This window comes from Diaphorina citri, unplaced genomic scaffold, assembly GCF_000475195.1.
Source record: "Diaphorina citri unplaced genomic scaffold, Diaci psyllid genome assembly version 1.1 scaffold19, whole genome shotgun sequence".
Classification (NCBI taxonomy): domain Eukaryota; kingdom Metazoa; phylum Arthropoda; class Insecta; order Hemiptera; family Psyllidae; genus Diaphorina; species Diaphorina citri.
The window spans coordinates 26785-54432 of NW_007377457.1; the positions used below are offsets into that span (position 1 = coordinate 26785).

The following is a 27648-nucleotide window of genomic DNA, read 5'->3' on the forward strand; positions in this document are numbered from 1 at the left end:
ATAATGTATTTATTAGGTATAGGTACCTAATATGTATAGGTATGTACCTAAGTACCTACATAACTTATCTACCTATGAGTCATATTGATATTATTATGGGGACTCGTAATACAAAATCAGGTTTCATTCAACATCAAGTTTTCCAACATGTGTTCGAAATTTTACTCCAAAATTTACTTAGATACATATTATTAAATCAGAAACCTGTCACCCAAAACCTGCATTAAATTTGTACCTATGGTACCTACCACCCTACTTACTCGTACATGATACGGTATTGTTTATTGTATAGGTAGGTATTTTAATTTTACTAAAGTAGGTATGTAGGTGTAAATTTTGGTTTGCTATTCAGTTCCAACCAGGTAAGTAGAAAGAAAACCTACCTGAGTACCTACACCTACCTATGTCTACTGAACTTCCTGTTCAGTAGGTTAATAGACTGATAGCTACAAGCAAAAAGTATTAGGTAAAATTGTTTGAAATTTCGAATAAGTATAGGTACCTATACCTATCTACAAAAGCTCGAACACCACTTCCTGACAACACCAAAGTCATCCTTGAAAATAAATACATATACCTACATCTGAATAAATAAGTTCATTAAAAATAAAATAAAGAATTTTAATATTGTCTTGTAGGTAGGTACCTGTGTTAACGTTGTGCGATGTGCATAGGTATTCAGGCCATGTCACCTGCCCCATCTGGATAAAATCCGCCCCGGGCGGGAATCGAACCCGCACAATACAGCTTGATTTGGCCAGTTCCCACTTGTCGTGAGTTTCATCCGATTTTTTTCCGCGAATGTCCTGTAGGCCAATGGACCTATATTACCTAATTTAAATGAGAGTGTTCTCACTAGACCCGACACGATTTATTTTCCGAACGACAAGTAGTGGGAATGTACCCTCCCTCACTACACAAAAAACCCACTCTCAGGCTTAGGTGTAGGGGCAAACTGCCCTAAAAGTTGAGTTAAGCTTGTACGAATCTGGTAAACCTATAGGTACCTATAGATAAATATTTCTCAAGTAGATATTCAATACGACCTTGGACGTCCTTGAACAGTACAGAGCAGCATCTTCTGGTATTCATGGGTGGGTGACCTCTGTATAGTGGTTTTTGAACTTCTCCAATCGTCATTTAGTAGATTTTATTTTTCTTTGTGGATAATAAAACGGGAAGGCCTTTTTGTTTGAAACATTATTATTCTTTAGGACCTGAATCTCAAATGAACTCAATTTACCCTATCGATAAAATAATAAATTTAATAAAATAGAATAAAGTACGAATCTACAAACAGTAACAGAGTAGGTACAAACGTACCTAGCTACCTAGGCTCGAAAACACACGTGTTTGATACGCGTGGCGCTCTCTAGCGGAATTCCTAGACAACTGGTAGAAACAGCGGAAACATTTGGAATTTTTTTCCGGCGCGAAAATTTCAAATATTGGAGATTTCAAATTTTCTGTTTTTGAAACTGGAAAATTTCAAAAGTGTTTTCCTAGGTTTGAGTTTTCCTAGTTTTTCCAATTTTCAGTGTTTCTTTATTTAATAACGAGTAAAATACTGTGTGGTTTTGTATTTCAGTGTACCTAACTACCTACCTGTGTGAAGCAGTGTTTCATGAAAGTCCAAATTCAAGTCTAATGTCAAAATCACCTTCCACTGCCTCTACTAAGTGACCAATGATTATTCCCTGGTTAATTTGATCTCATAGTCTCAAATGTTTACTGCCTTACAAGATTCACAATGACATTTGTACTTACCGAGGAAAATGCTACAGTCAGGTAAGATCAGTTAACACACCAGCCTAACAACTACTAGATAGCAGACAGTATTTCCAAGGGGGTCAGTACTTTTACAGCAGTACTATTAGATACTGCCAATAAAACAGTCATGATTTACATGATGGTAATTATGCAGAAGTCACGTCCGTGGAAAAGAAAAGCTCCTTTTTGTATTTAACCTAACCCTATAATAACACTAATCACTGCTCTATTTGTGAAAACTCCTTTCTTGCGTTTACCTAAACCCTATATGATAACACTGGTCACTGCTTGTTTGCACCAGTTTGTTTGGTAGCAATATACCACGGATGTGACTTCTGCATAAGTACCTACATGATTAAGGATGGACTCTATTGTAGAAACTTCACTTTCAGCACTTTGTGCTCAAAGAAAGAAATGGCAAAGTAAGAGGTTTTTCTATTTTATTATTTTACAAGCTCATAGTTTATCATGTATTTCTCTCTCCTGTTTTAGAGTTAGTTCAGTTCTAAACAAGGATAATAAACAGTATGGGAAGAAATTTCTACTGGATGGAAATGATGAGTCTTGCTGGAGTTCTGATCAGGTATGTATTCTTCTTACACCAAAAGTACACAGTAGGTATACACATTACTCATATCTACAATTTACAAAAAGAAAATAATAATATTTAATGTTCAAATTTTCTCTCTTTGCCTAGGGCTCACCACAATGGATCAAGCTCGACTTCAAGCAAAAGTTCCGTGTAGTTCAAGTAGAGCTTCAGTTCCAAGGAGGTTTTGTCGGCAAGGATTGCCACATGAAATTTGACAATGATAAAGTTGTACCTTTCTACCCGGAAGATATCAATACATTACAGAAATTTAGTGTACCCGAGTCTATTGAGATGGGGTCGTTATTACTCATGTTCAATGCCAGCACAGACTTCTTTGGAAGGATTGTTGTGTATCAGTTGAATGTGGTTTGTGAGTCCTAGGGTTAAACTTAATTATTAATATTATAATTTTGCTCTTAATAATAATATTATAATTTTGCTATACCTAGGTGGAATATTCAATTTGTTTTAGTGTACTTCAGGTGAAGTAAACTAAAACGCTCAGTCCCTTGAAATTTGTTATAAACGATTTCTACAATAATTTATTGTAAGTAATATTTAGTAGTTATGTACAAAAAACAATGCAAAACTACATATGTACAAAAAGTATACCTAAGTAATATTACATTCTATTTTATTTAAAAATAAATCAAATTACCTACCCACCTCCATGGTAGGTACCCAAGTATATTTTTTGTTACACAAAATCCTAAAGAATTTTTCTTTGTTCTCAGCTTTTAATTCTCTCTATAACAATAAACTAAGAAACCTACCTACATAAGTAGGTATATGGTAGATTCTGTAGTTCCTTTGAATCTGATGAACAGGGAAATATTACTTACTATAAAAAAAAAAAAAAAAATCGGCGCAATTTGACGTCCTGAAAAGGCACATCGGCGCGACTAGATACTGCTACCGGAAGCTATCAATATGAATTGAATCAAATTATTATTATTTCAGCGGAGGAAGTGTTGCGAGTGGCCAAGTGGTCGGAAGCACTGAATGATATCTTCGTGAGTAACTATCAGGCAGATCCGTCTTTATCTTGGCAGGTATTTGGCAGCACGACCGGCGCACTGAGAGTTTTTCCAGGTAAATATCAAACTCACTTACTTTATAGACATTTGCATCGAATTTACTTTAAAGACATTTGCAAATTTCTTGATCAAAAGTAACAGAGGCCACTTGAAGTCGTCACTTTCCATCCTGATTGAAAATGGTAGTGTTCAAAAACCTGCCTAACATGGCTATACGTACAGTAACCAAATGAAAGAGCCAATTTCGTGATGTGGAGTGATAATTTCGATCGATAATTTCGATCGGTACCTATGTTATCGATATAACCTTCCACCCTCCCCGTACAAAGAACGGGTAGGTAACCCCGCTGGATATAATAGAAAATTTGTCAATACTAACCTTATATTTCTCTCTACAGCTCACCAATGGACCGACTTCCTCGATCTGTTCAAGCCAGAAGGTCGCACGGATAACATGACAGACCTGTACGACTGTCGTGTTAGGGAATGGTACATTAATGCCGCTGCTTCTCCCAAAGACATGGTCATCCTACTGGATAACAGCGGCTCTATGATGGGCCAGCGGCGTGAGATAGCACGACATGTTATTAACAATCTATTGGATACGTTGGGCAATAATGATTATGTTAATGTATTGCAGTTTACCTCGGTGTGTAAGGAGGTGGTGCCTTGCTTTGCAGATATATTGGTGCAGGTGAGACAGTAGATAGAGTTAGTAATGAACCAGATAGAGTTAGTAATGTAACCAGATAGAGTTAGTAATGTAACAGGCAATGGAACCTATGGCTTTGCTTGTATGTCAGAAAATGTAAACATTAGATCCCAAATATCAACCAAAATGTGAACGGTTAATTTAATAATCACTCCGGCCTTGTAAGCGCTAGGTCACGGGTTCGATTCCCGCCCGGGAAAGCTTTATCCTAAACAGATAAGGTTCGGTCTTTGAAGGCCCGGGTTTTTGCTAACATGTCCTTCTTTTCTTTTTGATTTCTGGCCGATAAAACTTTCATTGTTAAGGTGTGTCGGAACATAGTCGACATCGATCGACGGCCGTCGACCATGAGTGGACACAGCTTTATAGTTCTCTCCATCAAACCTCTAGGGGGGGAACACAAATAGTTAAGTAAATTAGATAGGAAGGAACTTCTCGGTGAAATTCAGACCAAAAAAAAAACCAAGTCAACAAATGGCGATTTTTCTTACCTCTCTTACTTTGTCCAGTTTGGTGACATGAGTAGCAAATCCCCATAACTCCATTCCAATACGATGGGCCCATGCTGCAACCCTGGAATAACAACAGATAGGAGGTCAAAACCAGCATGCTACGACACAGACCACACGAGTCTAATGTGGCAATTGTTTCATTGCTACGAAATAAAAACGGGGGTAAAACACTCATCTTGAAATAATGAAAATCGAACTCGATCGTTAAACATAATCCTTCCATTCGCCAATTTGGTAGTAAAGTACTTTTAAAAACCATACTTGCATATATGGTAGAAATGTCTCGAAATATCAAACCAGGATTAAGTAAGGTGACCTAGTAACACAAAAGTTTCGCCATGTTGTCACGATATTGCGACAAAACAATTCCAATGGCAAAAAACACACCTACCGTAAAAAAGACAGGAAATTTTCTAATTAGAGCTAGGTATTCATAGTAGAAAAAAAGGTGAAACTTACTGTTTTTGGTCGATAATGTGGTTGGTTTGGACAGTATCGGTAAGCTGAACACCTAGTCCTAGAATTAGGAGTGACCTAGTAACACACAAGTTTCGCCATGTTGTCACGATATTGCGACAAAATAAAACTCCAGGCAAAAAATACACCTACCGTAAAAAAGACAGGAAATTTTATAATTAGAGCTAGGTATTCATAGTAGAAAAAAGGTGAAACTTACTGTTTTTGGTCGATAATGTGGTTGGTTTGGACAGTATCGGTAAGCTGAACACCTAGTCCTAGAATTAGGACGGACAGCAATAGTTGGAGCCTCATGTTGATCGCTTCATAGTTGGATAGCGACTGATAAAAAGTTCAGATAGAATAGAAAGCGCACCAGGGATCAATAGAGTAAGGCGCGCAGGTCCTAAGGCGTGCAGTATTGTTCAATGCATGAAAGAAGTCGGTCGGGGGGAAAATGTACTGTGGGTTTGATTCCCACCCGGGGAAAAGTTATACTAAACAAAAATGAGTTTCGTTCTTGAAACAACAGGTTTTCTCCTGCCCTATCCGCCTTCAATGTTTGATTTCGGGTCTTCAATACCTTCAGTTTCCTCTATTAAAAGAAAGTATAGATAGGCAGGTGCATAGGTACATCCGTACCTATTGTCTGAGGCCTTTGATTAGTACAACGAGTTCCGAGATTAAAAAATTATTTAAACCCATACTGCAATCTGACTTCTTGAATAAATGAGACAATAAAGGTACTCTTCTGCTTCCTCTATTTATGGATGAGGAGAGGGAGAGGTGTAGAGGGGATGCAAAGGCTCAAGAGGTGGTGGGTGGTAGAAGGGGACACTCAGGTGATGAAGAAGGGACTCGTGGGTGGTAATGGGGGTCGGTGGGTGGTAAAACAGGAGAATAATGCGTGGTAGGGGGGCGGGTGGGTGACTGGGAGGGGGGAACAGCAGATAGGATAGGTGATAGAAATAACGTTACATATTGATAGCTTCCGGTAGCAGTATCTAGTCGCGCCGATGTGCCTTTTCAGGACGTCAAATTGCGCCGATTTTTTTTTTCGATCGATTTTCATTTTTTCAAGGTGAGTGTTTCACCCTCGTTTTTATTTCATAGCAATGAAACAACTGCTACATTAGACACTCGTGGTCTGTGTCGTAGTATGCTGGTTTGACTTCCTATCTGTTGTTATTCCAGGGTTGCAGCATGGGCCCATCGTATTGGTATGGAGTTATGGGGATTTGCTACTCATGTCACCAAACTCGACAAAGTTAGAGAGGTAAGAAAAATTGCCATTTCCTAATTGGTTTTTTGGTCTGCATTTCACCGAGGAGTCTGTAATTTGCTGCACTATTCGTGTTTTTTTTCCTTCTCTCCAGAGGTTTGATTGAGTCCCGAAATCAAAAAGAGATTTTTGTAGAGGTTTGATAGAGGGAACTGTAATAACTGAAGCTTTATCGTTCCAAAATCAAAGAGAGGAGAAGAACAGGACAAGAGAAAGCCAGCCGTTCCGAGAACGAACCTTATCTGTTTTTCTGTTTATGATGAAATTCGCTCCTATCAGGAATCGAACCCGCGACCTAGAGCTTACAAGGCATTCGTGATTATTAAATCAACCGTTCACATTTTGGTCACAGAATTTCACAGAGGCCAGAGTGGAACATGTGGATCCTGAAGCATTACTGGCGAAAATCTCCAAGAGTATTGAAGACATGATGTTTAACAAGATCAGCGCACTGAGGGTAAGTTCAACTTGAATTGATAATCTCCATCCACCCCTGTGGCCTCTTCTTCTTTTACTTTGTCTTTTTCCACTCTAGTGGGGTCGACATTTTTAATCAACCTCTTCCATGCGTCTCGGTTTTGGGCGTGTCTGATTTCCAACTTCTCGAATTGGTAATCTAATGCTCAGGGAAGTGTTACATGAACAATCCCACCTTCGTAAATCTGCTTTTCATTCTACGCGCAGAAAATATTGACAAACAGTAGGTACTATGGTTTTCCCCCTCTTTGATTGGAGTAGAAAGTGGAGGGTTTAAAGTCGTTCGTGGAACAAGCTCAAGGTTTACAGGGCCTTTGGGGGCCCCGCACATGCACCTTTTCTAAGTGAGTTATACTGTTAGGTTTTGAAAATTAGTGGATAGTGCGGAGTTTGCTATGGCAAACATCCTTTCTTTCCGTGAGATAGAGGATATGGTATCCATCTTTGGAAAATTTTTCGACTTACCTACTTTTTCTGTTTTCCCCCCCCAGAGGATCGCCCATACCGCTGAGACAGTTACAGAACATATAGATGAAAATGACGACGTATCCTCCGTATACTACTGGAATGTGAACAATATAACCAACCTCATTGTAACTAAGGAGAATAGCAACTTCTATAACTTGGCAGTCAATACGTCTCTATCGTCTGTACATGTACCTACGAATGTGTATTCCAAATGTAAGTACAAAACTGTATAAATCTAATGGAGGAGTTGCAATTGGGAAAATATTATTAATAAAAGGTCGATTCCTACGTAAAAAGTTGTGAAAAATCCAAATCTGAGGTCAAAACTCCGAAAAAAGGAACTTTAAAAGGTCGAAAAATCAATTTTTAATTGCCGTCCTAATGAAAAAGTTCGAAGAGTTGTGACGTCAGATTTCACGTCAAAATGCGCAGAAACGCTTGCGCACAAGGCAATGGAACCTATGGCTTTGCTTGTATGTCAGAAAATGTAAACATTAGATCCCAAATATCTTGGGATCAGCTCAACTCCATCCACCAGAAGCCCACTCCGAGGCTTAGGTGTTGGGGCAAACAGCTCTTGAGGATGGGTTAAGCTTCTATGAATCTTGATGGTATAAAAAGCAACCTCCATGGCCTCAAATATCTCGAGATTTGTTTCACAGAATTTCATTTAAGAATATCAATTCAGCCAGCCTAGTGAGCTTAGTTGGTAGTGCGTCTGCCTTGTAAGCGCTAGGCCGCGGGTTCTTTTCCCGCCCGGGGCGGATTTTATCCTCATGGGATAAAGTTCGTTCTCGGAACGGCTGGCTTTCTCCTATCCTGTCTTCCTTCTCTCTTCGATTTCGGGACGATAAGACCATAGCAGTTACAGTTCCCTCTGTCAAACCTCTTAAAAAAAAAAAAAAAAATAAGACCATAGCAGTTACAGTTCCCTCTGTCAAACCTCTCAAAAAAAAAGAATATCAATTAATTTATATTTTTTCTTTTCCATTTCAGGCAAACTTGGCCAATGTACGGGAATTGAAGATGGGAGTTGAGATGATAGGCGATGCCAACAACATTGCCAACTTTACTGTAGCTCTTACTCGGGCCTTTAACATACTGGAAAATGTAAGCAATGGATCATTTGAATTATGCTGTGTCGATCGGTAACTCTAATGCCAGACACTCACACTCAGACGGTCTGACAGACCGCGATCTATCAGACAGTCAGAACCTGTGTGACGGAAAAAGCTTGAGACCTAGGTCTGTCATACGATCTGAGCGTGAGTTTCTGGCATAAGCCCGGGCAGTTCGTTCCATAAAATTCAATTTTCTCTCAAAAAATGGGAGATAAATTTTTTGCAGACACTTGAAAAGTTTGTGCAAATTTTCCAAAAGTTTTGATGATAGAGGGAACAGTAACTGCTAAGGTCTTATCGTCCCGAAAGCCAAGAGAAGATAGGAAAGGAGAAAGCCAGCCGTTCCAAGGACTAACATTATCCGTTCAGGATAAAATCCGCCCCAGGCGGGCATTGAACCCACAACCTAGTGCTTACAAAGTAGACGCGCTACCCTGCAAACTAACTAGACTTTATAACATTAAAAGAAAACTTCCTCTTTATCTTCTGGCGATATTTAAAGAATGTTAACTTTTTGCCCGTTTCAGGCTCGGAATGACAAGAAGACAGGGGCGGACTGTAACCAGGCCATCATGGTGGTGACAGACGGAGCATCTGAGAACTACAAGGAGGTGTTCGAAGAGTTTAACTGGAGGGGACAGAATGATTCTACCCTCTGGCCTGTGAGAGTGTTCTCCTATCTGGTAGGCAAGGAGGTAGCAGACTATAGAGACGTCAAGTGGATGGCATGCGCCAATAAAGGTAAAAATGCATAAAAAAATCTCTAGGATAGTCTCTAACGAAAATATAACATAGAAAATGGCAGCATATGCCATAAGAACCCAGCAAAGAAAAAAAAAGCACTAAAGTCAATTCCTGAAAACTCGAGTTTTTGGATATACTGCTTTTTAACTAAGTACTTAGGACAGATTTGAATGCAACTCCTAAACTTCAACTCCAAATATCTCGAAACGAGGCATGTGTGGCTTAGTCCGTTCTTCCTCTTGACCCCTCAAATTGTGAAAATAGATCCCTCTTCTTGATTAGTCCACAGATTCAGCAGATCGCATCTAACCCTGAAACCTGGATTTGATTTCTAAAAATATGATTTTCTTCTTAGCTTGGGGGTAAACAACTAGTAATCAAGAAAGAGTTATTTTTTATCATGATTTGTTCAATCACAGGTTACTATGTTCATCTCAGTACTCTGGCAGAAGTGAGGGACCAAATCCTAAGCTACGTCCCGGTAATGGCATATTTCCAATAATACGATTTTCTTCTTAGCGAAGTTTGGGGGTAAACAACTAGTACCTGATTTGTTATCATTTTTGTTCAAACACAGGTTACTATGTTCATCTCAGTACTCTGGCAGAAGTGAGGGACCAAATCCTAAGCTACGTCCCGGTAATGGCACGCCCCCTTGTACTGCAGAGGAATGATCACCCCATAGTGTGGACCCCTATCTATGCTGATGTAACGGTAAGCGGGGAAACATTAACCCAGTGGTGTAGTGGTTAGCGCGGTGGACTTTGAATCTGGAGGTTGGTGGTTCAAGTCCAAGTCAAGTCATAAAACTGAGTGTATGTATTAAGCGGGGAACGACATTTGTGACAAGCATTTATGCTAAACACAATTGAAATTCCTTTTTCATCCAAATTATCTAGTTTCATCTACAAAATTTTCTGTTTTTCTTTGAGAAAATAGACCCTTAGAGGAGAAATAAATTTCTACTTCATTATCAATTATTCTATTCTATTCCAGGATCCGAAGTTGAGTGATTGGCTATGGGAATTGAAGGAGTGTGAAGAGCAGAGGGAGAGATCTGTTAGTTTCAGAGCGAATAAAATAGCATTCCGTAATGCCACACAACTCAAGAAACGAGCTGAACGGATCATACGCAGGGTAAGACGTTTCGTAGCATGTCTTCGCCTACGGGAGCGTGTGCCGTGACGTCAAACTTTACGATTTACCGGTATTTTTTAAATCGATTTATCTCGGTATCTAGAAGTCGTAGAAGAAAAAGAAAAATTTTTCGTAGCATGTCCATCCCGTAGTATGTCCCTCATCAGATGGGCCGTAACTGTAAGAGACACAATACTTGCCATTTAGGTCCTGGGTCAACACGAGAACACCAGAAAGTAACCCGTTGAAATATTTGCAAATCGAAAAACGAATGCAAATTTGTGTCGATGGTGGGATTCGAACGCCGGACCTTCTGCATGGCAAGCAAGCACGTTACCAGTGGGCTAACAGTGCCCCCATTTTATTTCCCTTATTCTGAGTTCTTCAGTTCACTGAACAATTAGTTTACCAATCTTGTGGAAACTAGATAATATGCATTTCATTATCTCGTTAATTAGTTTACCTATGGATGGATACATGTTGTTTGCTTTTCAGTCGTATGATCAGAATAGTCTGAGAGTGTCACCCTACCGACTCCTCACCACGGTGGCCATGCCTGCGTTTGATAGACGACCACGCATTGTAAGTACATTATATTCACCTACTTATCTGGTTTACAAATAATGTTACATATATCTAGAATTTTTCTGTTCCAATACTTAACCGTTACAGATAGTGTCGATTCAAGATGTCTAAATTTTTGAATATGGTGAAGTTTTTCAGACCTAAAATAACTACTTGTACACTCCATTTTAGATTTGAGTACACACACTTGGTAAAACAATTCAAACAATAAAAAAGAGTTTTAAAGATGGAAATGATTTTTGATTTACAAAATTTTTGAATTTATTCCCATGTGGCAATTTTGCCTCTTACGGCATCGTCAGTGAGATCTTAACAAACCCCTTTTTCAATATTATACACTTTACATTTTATTTTAACTTCATTTTGCAACTTTGACTTTTTGAACAGAATTTGACAGAGCGAGTTCTAATCAAGGAGGCATATTGGGCATATAAAACGCGAGAGGTATTCGATAGATCCATCTCAACATAGTAGACAATTGCCTAGGTCTAGAACTCTAAACTTTGAATAGTCACCCCGTCATACTAGATATCAAATTTGTTCCATTTACCCCAATACTTCTAGAAGTTAGCCGCAGTAAATACTTAATTATAATCTACATTTTCTATTTTATCTACCGATTTCATTAACTACGTATATGTATTTTCTCTTTGTAGACATGAACAACCAACATTATCTTACAAGTACATAATTATGTCCTTTTTTTTATATCAATTTGATATCTTTGTTTCTAGTTTCTAACTATGGGTCCAATCTCGTTACCAACTTTTAAGCCACTTTTGCTGGGCCGATTGATTTTTTTTTTTTTTTTTTTTTTTTTTTTTAAAAGATGAGGTTTTGCATTAGGGTAAGATTCAGTTCAAACAATTTTTTTTTTTTTGGTTTTTTAAAAGATGAGTGTTTCACCGCCGTTTTTTTTATTTCGTAGCGATGAAACAACTGCTACATTGGACGCTTGTGGTCTGTGTCGTAGCATGCCCATCCCGTAGTATGCCTTCCATCAGATGTGAGAAGAACATTAGGTATACAACATTAGGTATACAGAAGAACGTTAGGTATACAACATTTTGTTGGTTGTTTATGGAAAAAAAAAAAAAACTAGGCATTTTTACTGTGTGTGTCTTCCCAATGTTTTGTTAGCTACTTTGGATTTATCTACACATATTATTTGCTATTGGCTATTGGATTGACTTTAGTCTCAAAGTGTGGTTCCAACAAACATTGTTAGCCCTGACAAATAACCATAGATAGATAAGGTAGAATTATAATAATTATTTTTATCTATGGTGTGTGGTGAGTATGGTGGAGCTGAAAGCCTCTTGACAATTTTCGTGAACATCACAGCGTTAGTTTTTGTTTTTATCCTGATATTTCCACCACTGGTTGTTACTCTATTAAAGTAGCTACTCCTACTCTATTGTCCTCACGAGGCTGACTGGACGCCTTTTTTCAAGCACGGCACCGAAAAAACGTTACATTACGTTATTATTATTTTATTATTATTATTATTTATTTATTTTATTTTTTATTATTATTATTATTTTTTTTTGAAGTTAAGCAAGGTTTATATACTTTTCTGTAAACTTTACCTATGAAATATATAAGACCTTGTTTAGACTGCGGGAGTAAAGGGACTTTTCACAGTCTCATTCTGGCAGGATAAACAAGGTATATTCTGTAAATGTGATTTCTCAATATTTAGCCTTAAGATACCATGTATCTTAAGGCTAAATATGGTATCTTAAGGCTAAATATTGAGAAATCACATTTACTGATCTCAGGTACCATAAACTTTGTACAAAACGATACAGGTATATTGTATTCTATTCTATTCTACTTCTCCCTTTCTTTCTCCATTCCTTCCGAAACAATCCCTTCTAGATATATTTTCCTTTTTCTCATTCTTTGCTAGTCTTTGGAGGGTACGTGAAGTCTGGGTTGTAAGCGCTAGGTCATAGGTTCGATTACCGCCCAGAGCGGATTTTATCCTAAACAGATAATGTTCGTTTTCGGAACTGCTGGCGATGGCTTTCTCCTATCCTGTCTTCCTTCTCTCTTCGCTTTCGGGACAATAACACCTCCGCAGTTACAGTTCTCTCTATCAAACAGGATAAACTGTCCGGCAAATTAGTAATTTGTCCACACTATTGGGCATTTCTGTTGAAAGATTCGTCTAAAGAGACAACTATGATTTGAATGTTGAATGTGGAACACCGACTTACACATGATTTATAAATTTGGGGTTTTAAAAATTTTGGTTGACAGGTTGACACTGCTAAAACAACCAGGTAAAAAAATTTGGCTGAGATATTTTTTACTTCTACCTAGGTTTATATCTATTTAGTGATTTTGCAAAAGCTCGAAATTCTTACTGAAACAGTCTTCAGATCTCCCGATTCCCTCTTCTCTTCTCATTCAAAATCCCATTCCATTCACTCTCGGATGTGTTGGCCACAAAAACCACCCCACCCTAACACCCACCCCCATCAAAAGACCTTTGTTCTTCCCCTCCCTACCCCTCCAATTCCGTATATCTTTCTCTCACCCTTTCTTTCTCCTCTCTCTATCTTTTTATCTCCCTTCTCCCTTTCTTTCTCCATTCCTTCCGAAACAATCCCTTCTATCAGTAAATGGGTTTCTTCAAATTAAATTGATCCCAAGGGCAAGGCAATGCCTAAACCCTTGACAAATGGAGTGTGCCTGAAGGCATGAGGGACTCTATCGGACTGTAGAGACCTTGCTGGAGGGTGGTGAACGGAATCATAAAGGCGAACTTGGCATGGGTGTTCCTCAGAGATAATTTAGTAAAAGTGATTTAGGTGACTTTTGCTGAGGGTGACTTTTGCTGAGGGTAGTTTTTCTTCAAAGAGTATGGGCAAATTTTTCCTCAAAAGTAGCTTGTCATAGATGATTTTTCAGCAAAGGTAACTTCTCAAAGATAAACTTCTATGAGTAATTTTTCATGGATAAACTGTCCGGCAAATTAGTAATTTGTCCACACTATTGGGCATTTCTGTTGAAGGCTTCGTCTAAAGAGGCAACTATGATTTGAATGTTGAATGTGGAACACCGACTTACACATGATTTATAAATTTGGGGTTTTAAAAATTTGGTTGACAGGTTGACAACACACGTCACAACATGAGAAACCCAATAATACCTACCTTACGTTATTCCCTCATACAGTATGTCTCAGAAGTCCTGTACACCACCTCATCTTTTGAACGGGTAGGAATTTCGAATTCTGGTCGATCCTAGGATTAGGAAAAGGCATATGGCCCATCTAAGTGGTGCCATTGAAAATCTGGTTCGAACCCGGGGAGTGGCATATTTTGGACAAAAATGGCCACTTGAGAAATTCAGCAAAAGGCATATGGCCCGTCTAAGTGGTGCCATTGAAAACCTGGTTCGACCTCGGGAAGTGGCATGTTTTGGACAAAAATGGCCACTTGAGAAATTCAAATGAGAACCCATTTTACTTTCTATTACTAAAGTACCTATAGTGAAGCTAGTGCACTTCGTTTTTGACACATTCTTCTATGCCTTCCGCCTATGCCCAAGAACAGAAAAGTTTTTCAAAAAATTTCGGCCCCAACCGGAATTCGATAACCAGGTAAAAAAATTTGGCTGAGATATTTTTTACTTCTACCTAGGTTTATATCTATTTAGTGAATTTGCAAAAGCTCAAAATTCTTACTGAAACAGTCTTCAGATCTCCCGATTCCCTCTTCTCTTCTCATTCAAAATCCCATTCCATTCAATTCAAAATTCTAATCCATTCTATTCTTACTTGAACATTCTTGTTGAACGCATTGTTGCAGTGGATATGAACGGAGCTGAAGTTTCGGATCTCATCAAACTCGAAGTGAATTTCCAGGAAAAACGAGAAGCCATATTACTTTCTATTACTACCTATAGCGAAGCTAGTGCACTTCGTTTTTGACACATTCTTCTATGCCTATCCGCCTATGCCCAAGAACAGAAAAGTTTTTAAAAAAATTTCGGTCCCAACCGGAATTCGAACCCAGTTCTTCCGGTGCTCCAAACCACTTGTAAGCCACCCTGTATGAATATGCTTTCGCTCCAGGAAATTCTTCGGGAACGAATCGTTTCGCCATCCTACCCAGCCGTTTCCTGGAAACAGAACCAAGAGGAGAAACACATGTTAGTAGGAAACACCTGGAAGACCGCGTCGCTCCGGTCGATGTAACGTAACCCTTTCATCCCGACTTATTTTCGGACCAGAATCTTTCATTTTTTCTGATCAGGTATTATTATTTGGGCTATAAATGAGGACTCTACAAAGTTTCATATTCTATTCTATTCTAATTTTAATGATCAAGCATTGTATTATTATTTGGGCTATAAATGAGGACTCTACAAAGTTTTATGTCCTCCTAGGACTACTGAACAAAGATCGATCTGGAGACAAAACCCTTTTAGCCAAGTGAATTTTCCTGACGACTTTACATTAAAAAAAAAAAACACTGATTTGTAATTTGTAATTTATTTGCATCAATAATTAATAATAATAACAGTGGTAATACAATATGATAAATAACTTAAACTATGAAATAGACTTTAAAGTCAATAAAATGTGCCATTTTGTGTATTCTTTTTTTTATCTTAATTTTTTTACGATAAGGTGATGACACATACATATATCCCATTTTAAAAATCATGATCCTCTAGGATGTATTGTCCCTTTAGGGGCGAAAGGGTTAAATTTACCTACCGATAATGGTTAAGATTTACTGATTATTACTTTATTTATTATTTTCTTATAAATAGCCAAACTTCGTCGCCTTCTGGGTTACAAATCCGTTTTCGATCGAATAGTTCCAGATTATTTCCCCCCCCCGTAAATCGTGATTTTTACAAAATCTTTAGGGTAAGTATTTTTTTTTTTTTTTTTAAGTACCTAGGTATTTTGTGTGTTTTTTTTTTGCAACAAAGGTTCAAGCTTGCTTTAAAAAATGTTTCCTAACATTTGCGCAACTGTTGCGCAACAAAGTTTCAAGCTTGCTTTAAAAAAATGTTTCCTAACACAAAAAAACATGTTTCCTAACATTTGCGCAACTGTTGCGCACCATAAGTTCGAGCTTGTTTTATTTTATTTTTTTCCTAACACAAAAAAAAAAAAATGTTTCCTGACTGTTGCACAACAAAAGTTCAAGCTTCCTTCACAGCATCCCGCATCTCTTTCAATTCCTGGGATAGGGTTACAATATCGTCTTCTATGTGATCCTGCGCCTGTAGAACCAGGGGGTCATTGTTTACCTCTCTGATAATTTCGTCCATGTGATGCAACAGCGCCCTCTGTAGTGCCGCCCCTGATGTTTCCTAACATTTGCACAACTGTTGCGCAACAAAGGTTCAAGCTTGCTTTAAAAAATGTTTCCTAATATTTGCGCAACTGTTGCGCAACAAAGTTTCAAGCTTGCTTTAAAAAAATGTTTCCTAACACAAAAAAAAAATGTTTCCTAACATTTGCGCAACTGTTGCGCACCATAAGTTCGAGCTTGTTTTATTTTATTTTTTTCCTAACACAAAAAAAAAAAAATGATTTAATTATTAATATTATTGATTAAAGATTAATTACCTAATTAATTACTATACATTAAAGCCTGGGAGAAAAAATATTGAGAAAAAATATTAACCAGGGCCGTAATAAGCCATTTCAACAAATTTTTCGATAAATCGACATTTTTTTCTCTTGGAACATTGTGTTTAAATTTTATTTGTTTATTTATTAATTTTTTTTTAAATTTATGTATATGTAGGTATATTTTTAGTTTTTAAGTAAGTATTTATTTATTTAAATTGTTTCTAATCCCCTTCTGAAAATCTGGCCTGTTTTTCTTCCAGTTTGTCTGTTCTTGTCTGTCACCATGTTCTTTTTTAATCTGACGGTGGCGCTGTTTAGCGTCGCGATCCTGAGCTCTTTGGTCGCGGTGAGAGGCGACGACGCGGAGGAAGGAGCATTGAATCAGTTTTCGGTAAGTTATCGACGCCGCTAAGTGCGCGAACGTTAGGTCCGTCTCAAATAGGAAGCATGCGGGTTCGAGTCTAAGTCAAGTCATAAAATTTAGCGTACCTAGTGTATTGAGCGGGGAACGACATATTTTGTGACAAGCATTTATTGATGTCTTTCCAATTTTTAGCCCCAGATTTATATTTTTCATATTTTCATATATTATAGTTTTAACCTTATACCTACCCTCTTTCTGTGATCTCCTCTAGGTCTTCTGTGTTCAGTGTACCTCGTAGTTTAGTGTTTAGTGTTTCCTGTAGCCCTGATGATGGAGGGAGTGCCTCCGAAACATGTCGGCTTTTAATAAATAAACTATAATAATTCTTTGAAGTTCTGCAAAATATATCTGCCTTTTTGGTTCTCGTTATCAAGTTTACAAGCATTTATGCTTAACACAATTAGAGTCCGACTCTGATTTACTGAACTTCTGTTCTTTTCAATACTGTTTTTCTGTTTCCATTGTTCATGTTCAACTTTCTTATATGGTGTTAAAATATCCGTTCATACGATTAATGTAATATATACAATTAGAATACTTTTTATTCTATTCTATTCTATATCTTTACAACACTTGTTCTGAATCTCTGTCTACAGACTGACCGACAGAAATCCAACCAGGACATAAAGAAGAAGAAGAACCATCCAATAAATAAATAAATCTCATCAGAGGTTAAATTTAGCCTATGAGATGTTTTTATTTGTAATTAAATTTCCTAAAATAAAGTAACTACTTGTAGGTTTTCGAATTTAAAAAAAAAATACATATATATTCTATTCGTAAAACCTCGATTATATCAACTAATTGGGACCGAGGGTAGTTGATATTATCGAGCTTCTGTATTTTTGATATAATCGAAATTCCGTATAAAACAATGAAAATAGGGCCAAATTTAGTGGTACAAAAGAACAAATTGGGAAAGAAATACCCTTTTATTTTTAAATTAAATAAAAAAAAACTAAGAAACAAACCAAAAACACACCTTTGATATTGTTTTCTTCGTCATTATAGTCTCATTATTTGAACACTTTCGATGATCTGTTTCTCTGATAGAGTAGGATTTCCTTCAAATATGCTTGGGAAAAACCCAGATTTTTGGAGTTGATATAGTGGAAGTTGATATAATCGAGATTCTACTGTATTTTGATTCTACGTGTATTCTATTCTACATCATTCTATTCCAGTGGCGTAGCGTGGTCTAAATTCAAGTGTAGGGCGTGTAGGGCTCATGCACAGGTCTACCAAGTCCCATCACAGTACATGCCATTAATATTTATGGGCATTAGAGTGAACTTTTGAGTTGTATGGCCGCCATACATACACGCTACGCCACTGTTCCATTCTATTTTTATTCTATTTCTGTCTGCAGACTGACTTACAACAAACCGTCCAGGATTTGGAACAGCTGGTCCAAGCTCTGAACAAATCAGCTGTTGCTACTCAATTCGAAGAGAAGTTTAAGAAAATCTTGATTGACCTGGTGAACGATGATAAGGTATGCTCCTTCCGTCTGTCTTTTGTCTGTTAGGCCTGGCTCCAGCCCTGGCAGGTGGACCTGATCAGGTCTACCTGATAGCGAGTTTCTGGCCTTAGAACGGAAAATGAACATTGAATTATCGGCCTTTTTTGGAGTTTTTTTTATATTATTTATTTTTTTTTCAAGAGGTTTGACAGGGGGAACTGTAACTGCTAGGGTCTTATCGTCCCGAAATCGAAGAGAGAAAGAAGACAGGATAGGAGGAAAGCCAGCCGTTCCGAGAACGAACATTTATCCCATCAGGATAAAATCCGCCCCGGGCGGGAATCGAACCCGCGGCCTAGCGCTTGCAAGACAGACGCGCCACCAACCAAGCGAACTAGGCTGGCTTTTCGGAGTTTTGACTTCAGATTTGGATTTTTCACAATATTTTCCCGTAGGACTTGATGTTGTATTCACCAGCGGCGGTAGCCCGTTGAATGCACCAGTTTCCCATGGATCACTCAAGTTAAGTAACGTTGTGCATGGTTAGTACCTGGATGGATGACCATCTGGGGAATCGCGTGCTGCTGGGTTCCAGGCTCCACTCAGGCTGGGTGAGGTTATATTGAGGAGGTGGGTAGTTTGTCGGCGAATGGAGGGCAAAACCCCTCATCACGAGAAGACCTAAAGGTGGCGTTCCGATCCTAGCTGCCGGGTCGCGCGACCGAGCTGCCTGGTCGCGCCATAGAGGCAGCATTCCAATCATCGCGACCGAGTTATCAAGTTTACAAGCATTTATGCTTAACACAATTAGAGTCCGACTCTGATTTACTGAACTTCTGTTCTTTTCAATACTGTTTTTCTGTTTCCATTGTTCATGTTCAACTTTCTTATATGGTGTTAAAATATCCGTTCATACGATTAATGTAATATATACAATTAGAATACTTTTTATTCTATTCTATTCTATATCTTTACAACACTTGTTCTGAATCTCTGTCTACAGACTGACCGACAGAAATCCAACCAGGACATAAAGAAGAAGAAGAACCATCCAATAAATAAATAAATCTCATCAGAGGTTAAATTTAGCCTATGAGATGTTTTTATTTGTAATTAAATTTCCTAAAATAAAGTAACTACTTGTAGGTTTTCGAATTTAAAAAAAAAATACATATATATTCTATTCGTAAAACCTCGATTATATCAACTAATTGGGACCGAGGGTAGTTGATATTATCGAGCTTCTGTATTTTTGATATAATCGAAATTCCGTATAAAACAATGAAAATAGGGCCAAATTTAGTGGTACAAAAGAACAAATTGGGAAAGAAATACCCTTTTATTTTTAAATTAAATAAAAAAAAACTAAGAAACAAACCAAAAACACACCTTTGATATTGTTTTCTTCGTCATTATAGTCTCATTATTTGAACACTTTCGATGATCTGTTTCTCTGATAGAGTAGGATTTCCTTCAAATATGCTTGGGAAAAACCCAGATTTTTGGAGTTGATATAGTGGAAGTTGATATAATCGAGATTCTACTGTATTTTGATTCTACGTGTATTCTATTCTACATCATTCTATTCCAGTGGCGTAGCGTGGTCTAAATTCAAGTGTAGGGCGTGTAGGGCTCATGCACAGGTCTACCAAGTCCCATCACAGTACATGCCAGGCCCCAGGCGAGAATCGAACCCGCGGACTAGCGCTTACAAGGCAGACGCGTTACCAACCAAGCTAACTTGGCTGGCAGTCTCCTCAATTTCAAACGATCAATAAGGCGAGGCGAGGGGCCGAAATGTGAGTTCTGTGGTAAGATCGGCCATCGGGCATAAGTAACTGACATTTCAGTCTCATTCAAGGAATTAAACAAGGGAGTTCTCGCCTTAAGGAGTTTAATTCCTTGACTACCTGTGTATTCCTATAGGTCTAAGGATTCTAGCAGGATTAACCGGCAGTTTTGTCGACGGTGTGAGGTCCGCCTTAAGGAGTTTAATTCCTTGACTACCCGTGTATTCCTATAGGTTTAAGGATTCTATCAGGATTAACGGGCAGTTTTGTCGGCGGTGTGAGGTCCGCCTTAAGGAGTTTAATTCCTTGACTACCCGTGTATTCCTATGAGTTTAAGGATTCTAGAAGGATTAACGGGCAGTTTTGACGACGGTGTGAGGTCCGCCTTAAGGAGTTTAATTCCTTGACTACCTGTGTATTCCTGCAGGTTTAAGGATTCTAGCAGGATTAACGGGCAGTTTTGTCGACGGTGTGAGGTCCGCCTTAAGGAGTTTGATTCCTTGACTACCTGTGTATTCCTGTAGGTTTAAGGAACAAGGAAGCCTTATGTCTGTCACCAAACTCTCTCTCTCTCTCTCTCTTTCTCTCTCTCTCTCTCTCTTTCTCTCTCTCTCTCTCTCTTTCTCTCTCTCTCTCTCTGGCTTGACATCTTGTTATATTCTACAATGTTCTCTCTCTTTCTCCTTCCCTTTTATTCGCCCTAACTCTCCCTATTTCGATCTCTCTTCTTAATTCGCAATCCCTCTCTCTCTCTCTCTCTCTTTTCCTCTTTTTCCTCCATTAGCTTTCTCTCTCCCTCCCTCCTTCTTTCTCCCTCCCTCCCCCTCTCTCTCTCTCTCTCTCTCTCTCTCTCTCTCTCTCTCTCTCTAACCTCACGAATAGGCGACCACACTGCTCTCAAAGCGACTGGGCAGCGCGACCCAAATAGAGCAGCCGTGTCGCGCAACCAGGCAGCTTGGTTCGGAAAGTACTTCATAAGAATACATAGGAAGCAGTAGGCAGCGGTCGCACAGCTTGGTCGCGCGACCCGGCAGCTTGGTTCGGAAAGTACTTCATAAGAATAAATAGGAAGCAGTAGGCAGCGGTCACACAGCTTAGTCGCGCGACCCGGCAGCTAGGATCGGAACGCCACCCTCAGTTGTTAAAAGTGAACGTTAAACCCCTATACCTCTAAAAATCGTTACTTTCCATTACCCAGGTACAAGACACTCTGGCTGCACTCAGGAAGGACTGGAAAGCTCTGAAGCAAGATCTTCACAATATCAACAAGGCACGCGGAGAGCCTGACATTTTCGACTATGGAGTCAATTAAGTCGGCTGAGTAAGTTCCACTGTATTGCGATTCAAAATTCCAAACATGCTCCGAGAAAAACAATTGAAGCATAAATTCTGGGACACCCTGTATACCAAGGGGTTCTAGCTGGGAGACGTTAAACAGAGAGTAGAGCGGTATACCAGCCTGAAATTTCCCTTGCTAAACAAATAGCAAAGGTTGAGTGCGAAGGGCATCCACGCGTCATTTTTGTAGCCAAAATCAGATGTCAGCCCAAAGCAATCACCTGAGGACTGATTGAGAGGCTGACGAAAAACGCCGACCCCGTCTGTACACGGGAAAAGGCGAAGAAGAAGAAGAAGAAGAAGAAGAGAAGAAGAAGAAGAAGAAGAAGAAGAAGAAGAAGAAGAATGGTCACAAAGTCTGCTCTTCTTCTTCTTTTTCTTCTTAGCCTTTTCCTATTTAAATAGGGTCGGCGATTCTTGTAAGTCTCTTCCAGGCAGCCCTGTTGTGTACCTCATGTCCTGATACATTTTTCTCACCCAGGTCTTGATTCACACAATCCATCCACCTTTTCTTCGGTCTCCCTCGCCCTTTTCTCCCCCTCACTTCCATTCTCTCAACTCTTTTCCCTATGTAGCTCTCATATCTTCTTTCAACATGTCCATACCACTGCAGTTTCCTCTCCTGGATCTTTCTCGACACTCGCGTTACCTTTATCCTATCCCTTATGACTTCATTCCTACTGTCTGGCTAGGGGACGTTAAACAGAGAGAAGACTAGCGTCTGGCTGTGAGACTATAAACAGGGAGGAGAACAGCTAACCCTAACCAGCCTAGCAAGCTGGCAGTTCCTCAAAGGGTTCTCTCTGCTTTAAAAGACCAAGGACAGGTCCTCACGATGGTTGACTGCGGTTCAGGACGAGCGAGCCAATTTAACATGGCTAGAGCTAGAGACCCATCACCCCGGTGTATAGCAGATACAAAAAGACATCTTTTCTTTATTCTGCTATCGCCATTCGGCGAAAGCTACAACAACAACAACAACTTCATTCCTAATACTGCCCAACCTTGTAACTCCACAACTCCACCTCAACATTCTCATTTCTGCTACTTCCGATCTCTCTTCTCTGCTTGTCCCTGCTCTAGTCCAATCAAATGGTCTGGTTGCTCTTGTTTACAGGGCAGCATGAAAGTTCAAGCAATAATCAACCAATCAACAATCAGCATTACTCCAGAATTTTGACACCTATACGTTAAGAGTTTGTTAACCTGTTATACGCCAACTAGAAACCAATAAAATTATAAGCCAATTAGTCCTTAGTTTTTTTTTTTTTTTTTTTTTTTTTTTAAACCCTAAAATTTAAACCCAAATTTTTCGAAAAAAAGACTGAAACTTTGGATTTAGGCTCTAGGGACCTCAAAACGTGTTTTGGCACTAAAAACTGACCATCGAAATTTTGACCCGATTACATTACTTTCCTTCCTATAGGATAAGGAAAGTAAAAACACACACAAACAAGAACAATAATACCTACCTAATTATTGGAAACTTACCTATTCCAATTATTGGAATGCTACTTTCAACGGAGAAAATTTGGTGATCTTTCGAGAACACTCAGATTCTGATCGTCAGACCAAAACAACAAGGGAGGTAGGGGTAGGCACATATTTAATCTACCAGCACTTTTTTTCCCTTCTTCAAGGTAATGCTAAATTCCCAACTTGTACATTTACAAGTTAGGTTGTGGCTTGGAAATATGCTACATATGTAGGTAGGTACCTTCCTTCGTAAACACAATACATACTCGAAGTCTGGCGGTAGATAAGGTAGGTAGGTGGGTAGCTAAAATAACGCGGTAGGTACCACCCCCTCCTCCTCCTCCTCCTCCTTTGTATGAATTACATTGAAAATTCCAGTCTCTCTCTCTCACTTACCACACATTTCTTATTCCCCTCCTCTCTCTTTTTCACACACAATACACACTCAAAATTATATCGTGTTTTTTTTTTTTTTTTTTTTTTTTTTTCGTAAGTTCCAGTAGCATAGATAGATAAGGTAGTAGAACCAAAGAAAGTTACGATAGATGACGTTAGGTTCTAATTTAACTTAATTTTTATGGGAATCACATTTGGTAGACCTTCCTTTATTGTGTGTCCTATTTAGATTCGGTGTATCCTTCAATTGATTGATTCATATCTCTTCTAGATATGCAAGACTTTGGTAATTTATAAATGAGTTTGATATACTATTAGGTAATTGAAGAATACCCCTCTTAGTTACGCTCTAAATATTTACAACTTTACAACGCCCCATATTACAACGCCCCATATTACAACTTTTGAATTTTATATTAGTTGTCAATATTAGTTTACTATATTTAAATATTAGGTACATACTGAACTAAACTAGATTACATAGTTAAGTTTACAGCATATAATTCTTTCAATATGATATTTCATATCAATCTAGTACATTTGAAGTAGGTCATAGTAAATAACGTAGTTCAATTTTCCTTCGCCCTCTCCCCTCTCAACAGGTACCTTGTTATAAGGTGTGTGCTAAGCATAAGAGCTTCTTGCCGTTCCAAGAACCCAAAGTTCGAAACGCCTTCTCGAAAGAGGAAGAAGAGAAACAGGTCAGACATGTCACGTGCGTGGTCTCGGAACACGAATGCTCGCTCGGGCTTTTCTCTTTTTCCACCATTTCCAGACTTTCTAAACAAAAAAGTTGCACATGCACATAACATTTGCATGAAAAACTTTGGAATGCTCTAAAATTCTGACATTAATTTTGACAATCCTTACTTTTTCTTTGTTTTTGGTTAATTTGGTTCAACTGTTGGCGGGGTCATTTTGTTGTCTTATAGGTCAAACTATTTTCAATGGTTCCTTCTCTTCTTCTAGTCTTTGTAGTTTTATTAGTCTATTGACTTTAGTTTGAATCAAGTAGTGTCTTTTCAAGCTTATTTCGTAGTTCACTTTTTAGTTTGCATGCTTTGCTATTTAGATGTGTGATTTTTTCAACTTTTTCTATTTTTTGTAGTAAATGTTATTAGATGGAATTTAGTTCGACAGAAGTTCCAACTTCCATCCTCTCTGGAAGTATGGAAGTTATTATTTTTATTTCTCCCGAAGAGAAATTGAAATTTTCTTTTACGGTCGGGTAAATCCCCTTTAAAAAAAGTTCAATAATTTTCCAGAGTTATTTTTATACGGCTACCTGTTTGGTTTGGAACCCTATAGTGGTTTGAGCAAATAATGAAGAAGTAACGATTTTCTAGAGTTTCTCATGTATCTATATCTAACAGTAGAAGATTTCTGTCTTACTAATTTTATTATTTGGCATTATTTCAGGTTAGCGTGGCGAATCTTCTGGGGGTTGCTGCAATTGATGTACCTGACACGGAATTCAAGAGAGCTCTGTTACCTCATGAAGTAAGTATAGAGTAATCTACAGTAATATATAGTGCTTCTTTTGCTATATTGGGAAAAACTGGTTTATTTGTGACTTTAAGATTTAAAAAAATAAAAGATTTAAGAAAAATCATTTGTATATTGTTGGCCCGACGAAGCTGGAAAGCAACAAATTTTCTAGACTTTGTTGGAGTCATCTATGGTATATGGGAACCGTTGACGTTTTTACTATCCGAGTTATATTTTTCGGACTGTAAAATAAATCTTGTGATTCTAAAACTGTTGATATGTTTGGTTTTCAGCTTGGAGTGAATGCATACGGTTTCATTGTAACCAACAACGGCTTCATTCTGGTACATCCTGATCTTCGCAGCATGGTAAGTTTACACCTCTCTCGCGATCTTGGTCAGATGATGGGAATCTGAGTATTCCCGAAAGCTCACCAAACTTTCCTTAGTTGAATGTCGAATCTCAATTGGCTTTTTTTTTTCATTTGTGAAGATTCTTTTCTAATTTTTAACGGACGAAGGACATATGAAAAAACAAATTCTTGAATTATATAATTATGTATCTGTGAAGAAGTTATGCAGTGAGAAAACCTCGTATAATAATGTGATCCTTATGTCTTAAGTTCCAGGGTATATTGAAGCCGAGCTACAACAGTGTGGATCTGACTGATATTGAACAAGTTGATGATGATAATGGACCTCGCAATTATACCAAGAAACTTTTGGATGTAAGTTACAGATATGAATAATGAGACCCTTTCCTAAGTTGAGGGTGTCAAAGTCTCTTTGGGAGAAAAACTAAGAAGTTAAAATAGCCGGGCCAAATACAATCTTTTACAAAATGGCCCAAAATATTTTTCCCCTTTGATCATTGATTCACATTTAGGGAACTTGTTTTCGATTCGCACATTTTCTCGTTTTCACAGATGCGAGCTGACATTGTGAATCAGGAAAAATCCAAAATGGAGCTTCCAGTGAAATATCAAATGGACGACATGGTATGCATTCTTTCTAGTTGCTTTATTCTTGGCTATACGCTTGTCACTTGAACCAAAGTTTGCTATTTAGCTACAAATTATACGAAAGGACTGTTATTGCTATGTATTTTTAAATGCTATTGCAATTATTTTTAAATAATGTTAGATACTAGGTTTTTTTTTTTTTTTTAAAACAGGTCTTGATTATTGTTCCATAAAATGTAATGTTATTACCAATCAAATATATAAGACCTTGTTTAGACTGCGAGAGTAAAGGGACTTTTCAGGCCTATGCTGGTAGTATAAACAAGGTATATTCTATTCTATTTTCAAGTACTAAATAATGTTACTATTTTCAAGTACCTATGTATTACAAGTAAGAATGTATTACTATCTTCAACTTCAATAACCATTTTACCTATTATTATTATTATTATTATGTTAAGGCGGTCTCTTCCTGATCCCTAATGTGCCGCGTCCATTTTAGTTTAGGACTATTGCACTGCCTTTGCAAGTCTCTAGCTTGTACCGTTCCCGAGATATTGTTAAATTACACCGAAAACCGCCAAAAAGCGGTAAAATGCCGCCATGGATTCCGGATATTGTCGCTACTAAGAACACGGTCATTTGATATTGCGGTCTGACACCTTGCGTTAACCCTTAACCCGTCTGTTAAACCACTATGATCCGTCTGTCAAACCACCTTCGGAGGAATTTTCTCTCTCAAATTCTTTGTGGTAGAGCAGGGCTTTTTCACAACTTTTGTGGATATCACAACATTACTAAATGCCTTCTTTGGAATCAATTTCCGTATTTCAATAATCTTTTTACCCTGGTAATGCCGCCACTGGTCGCTACTCGATTAAAGTAGCTAGTAGCTACTCAATTGTCCTCACGAGGCTGAGTGCACCCCGAAATCCAAGCTTACAGCCGAAAAAACTTTAACCCCGCAGTATATTTTTGGTTCCCAGGCTAAAAAAAAAAAAAAAAAAAAAAAAAAACCCCCCCACAACCCTCACGTACTCATTTGGACCGATTGCAATACTTTCATTACTAGTATAGCTCCGCTATACTGTAGTAGATAATAGAAAGTAAAAAAGGCTTAATTAAAACATTTCCCTTACACCACTCGAGGGAACCACCTTACGGGGCATGATCGAAATCACAAGAAGAAGAAGAAGAAGAAGAAGAAGAAGAAGAAGAAAAAAAAAAAAAAAAAAAAAAAAAACCTCGCCAAGTCATCTAGTCATCTGATCTGAGTAACTCGCGGCGAGCGGCGACAAATAAAAGGTTGGCGACTTCTGAGATGTATCCGTGATCCAAGTCTCAAAGGGTTAATTATTAGGAAGTTCATCGTACGTCAGCTTACATGAAAATAGGGCTACAGGGTATAAATAGGGCTATATAGGGCTCAACTATAGGGCTTCTTAGACATGAAATAAATCTTACACTATACTTACGGTTAACAGACCTTATATATGTTTAACCTCCATCTTGTGGAGATACCCTTACATGTTGAGCGACATTGGCAAAACTGTACAGTGTTGCCAACAAGTGTCCTCATTTTTTTTTTGAGAGAGAGAGAGAGAGAGAGAGAGAGAGAGAGAGAGAGAGAGAGAGAGAGAGAGAGAGGTGAGAGAGAGAAGAGGAGGTAAATCTTAGTTCTCATAGCGAATAGCTTCCTAGTGCCCAAAAGACCCAAAAAACACAACCCAGACTCAAAGTTGTGACTTTGCAGAGAAACGAATGAATTTCTTCCATATGAAAGTGGATCACCGAATAGTGTAACAGAACATT

At 38.3% G+C, this 27648-nt stretch overlaps 3 protein-coding genes across 3 annotated transcripts; all 3 read left to right on the forward strand.

Moving 5' to 3' along the window:
- The first annotated feature begins 1486 nt into the window (after positions 1-1486).
- LOC103508006 (nuclear receptor 2C2-associated protein) lies at positions 1487-3050 on the forward strand. Its single transcript, XM_008472536.3, has 3 exons — positions 1487-1788; positions 2263-2353; positions 2468-3050. Exons 1-3 carry the CDS (start codon positions 1751-1753, stop codon positions 2741-2743), a joined length of 405 nt encoding a protein of 134 aa, XP_008470758.1. The 5' UTR covers positions 1487-1750; the 3' UTR covers positions 2744-3050.
- Positions 3033-25923, forward strand: LOC103508252 (voltage-dependent calcium channel subunit alpha-2/delta-4-like). The gene is made up of 13 exons (XM_008472787.1): positions 3033-3039; positions 3323-3454; positions 3798-4093; positions 8303-8416; positions 8955-9168; positions 9749-9885; positions 10168-10308; positions 10804-10890; positions 23990-24088; positions 24807-24887; positions 25169-25243; positions 25498-25602; positions 25801-25923. Exons 1-13 carry the CDS (start codon positions 3033-3035, stop codon positions 25921-25923), a joined length of 1611 nt encoding a protein of 536 aa, XP_008471009.1.
- On the forward strand, positions 15683-22772 carry LOC103508016. The gene is made up of 5 exons (XM_008472546.2): positions 15683-15784; positions 16762-16892; positions 18295-18420; positions 21376-21498; positions 22633-22772. Exons 2-4 carry the CDS (start codon positions 16785-16787, stop codon positions 21487-21489), a joined length of 348 nt encoding a protein of 115 aa, XP_008470768.1. The 5' UTR covers positions 15683-15784; positions 16762-16784; the 3' UTR covers positions 21490-21498; positions 22633-22772.
- Positions 25924-27648: the final 1725 nt, after the last annotated feature.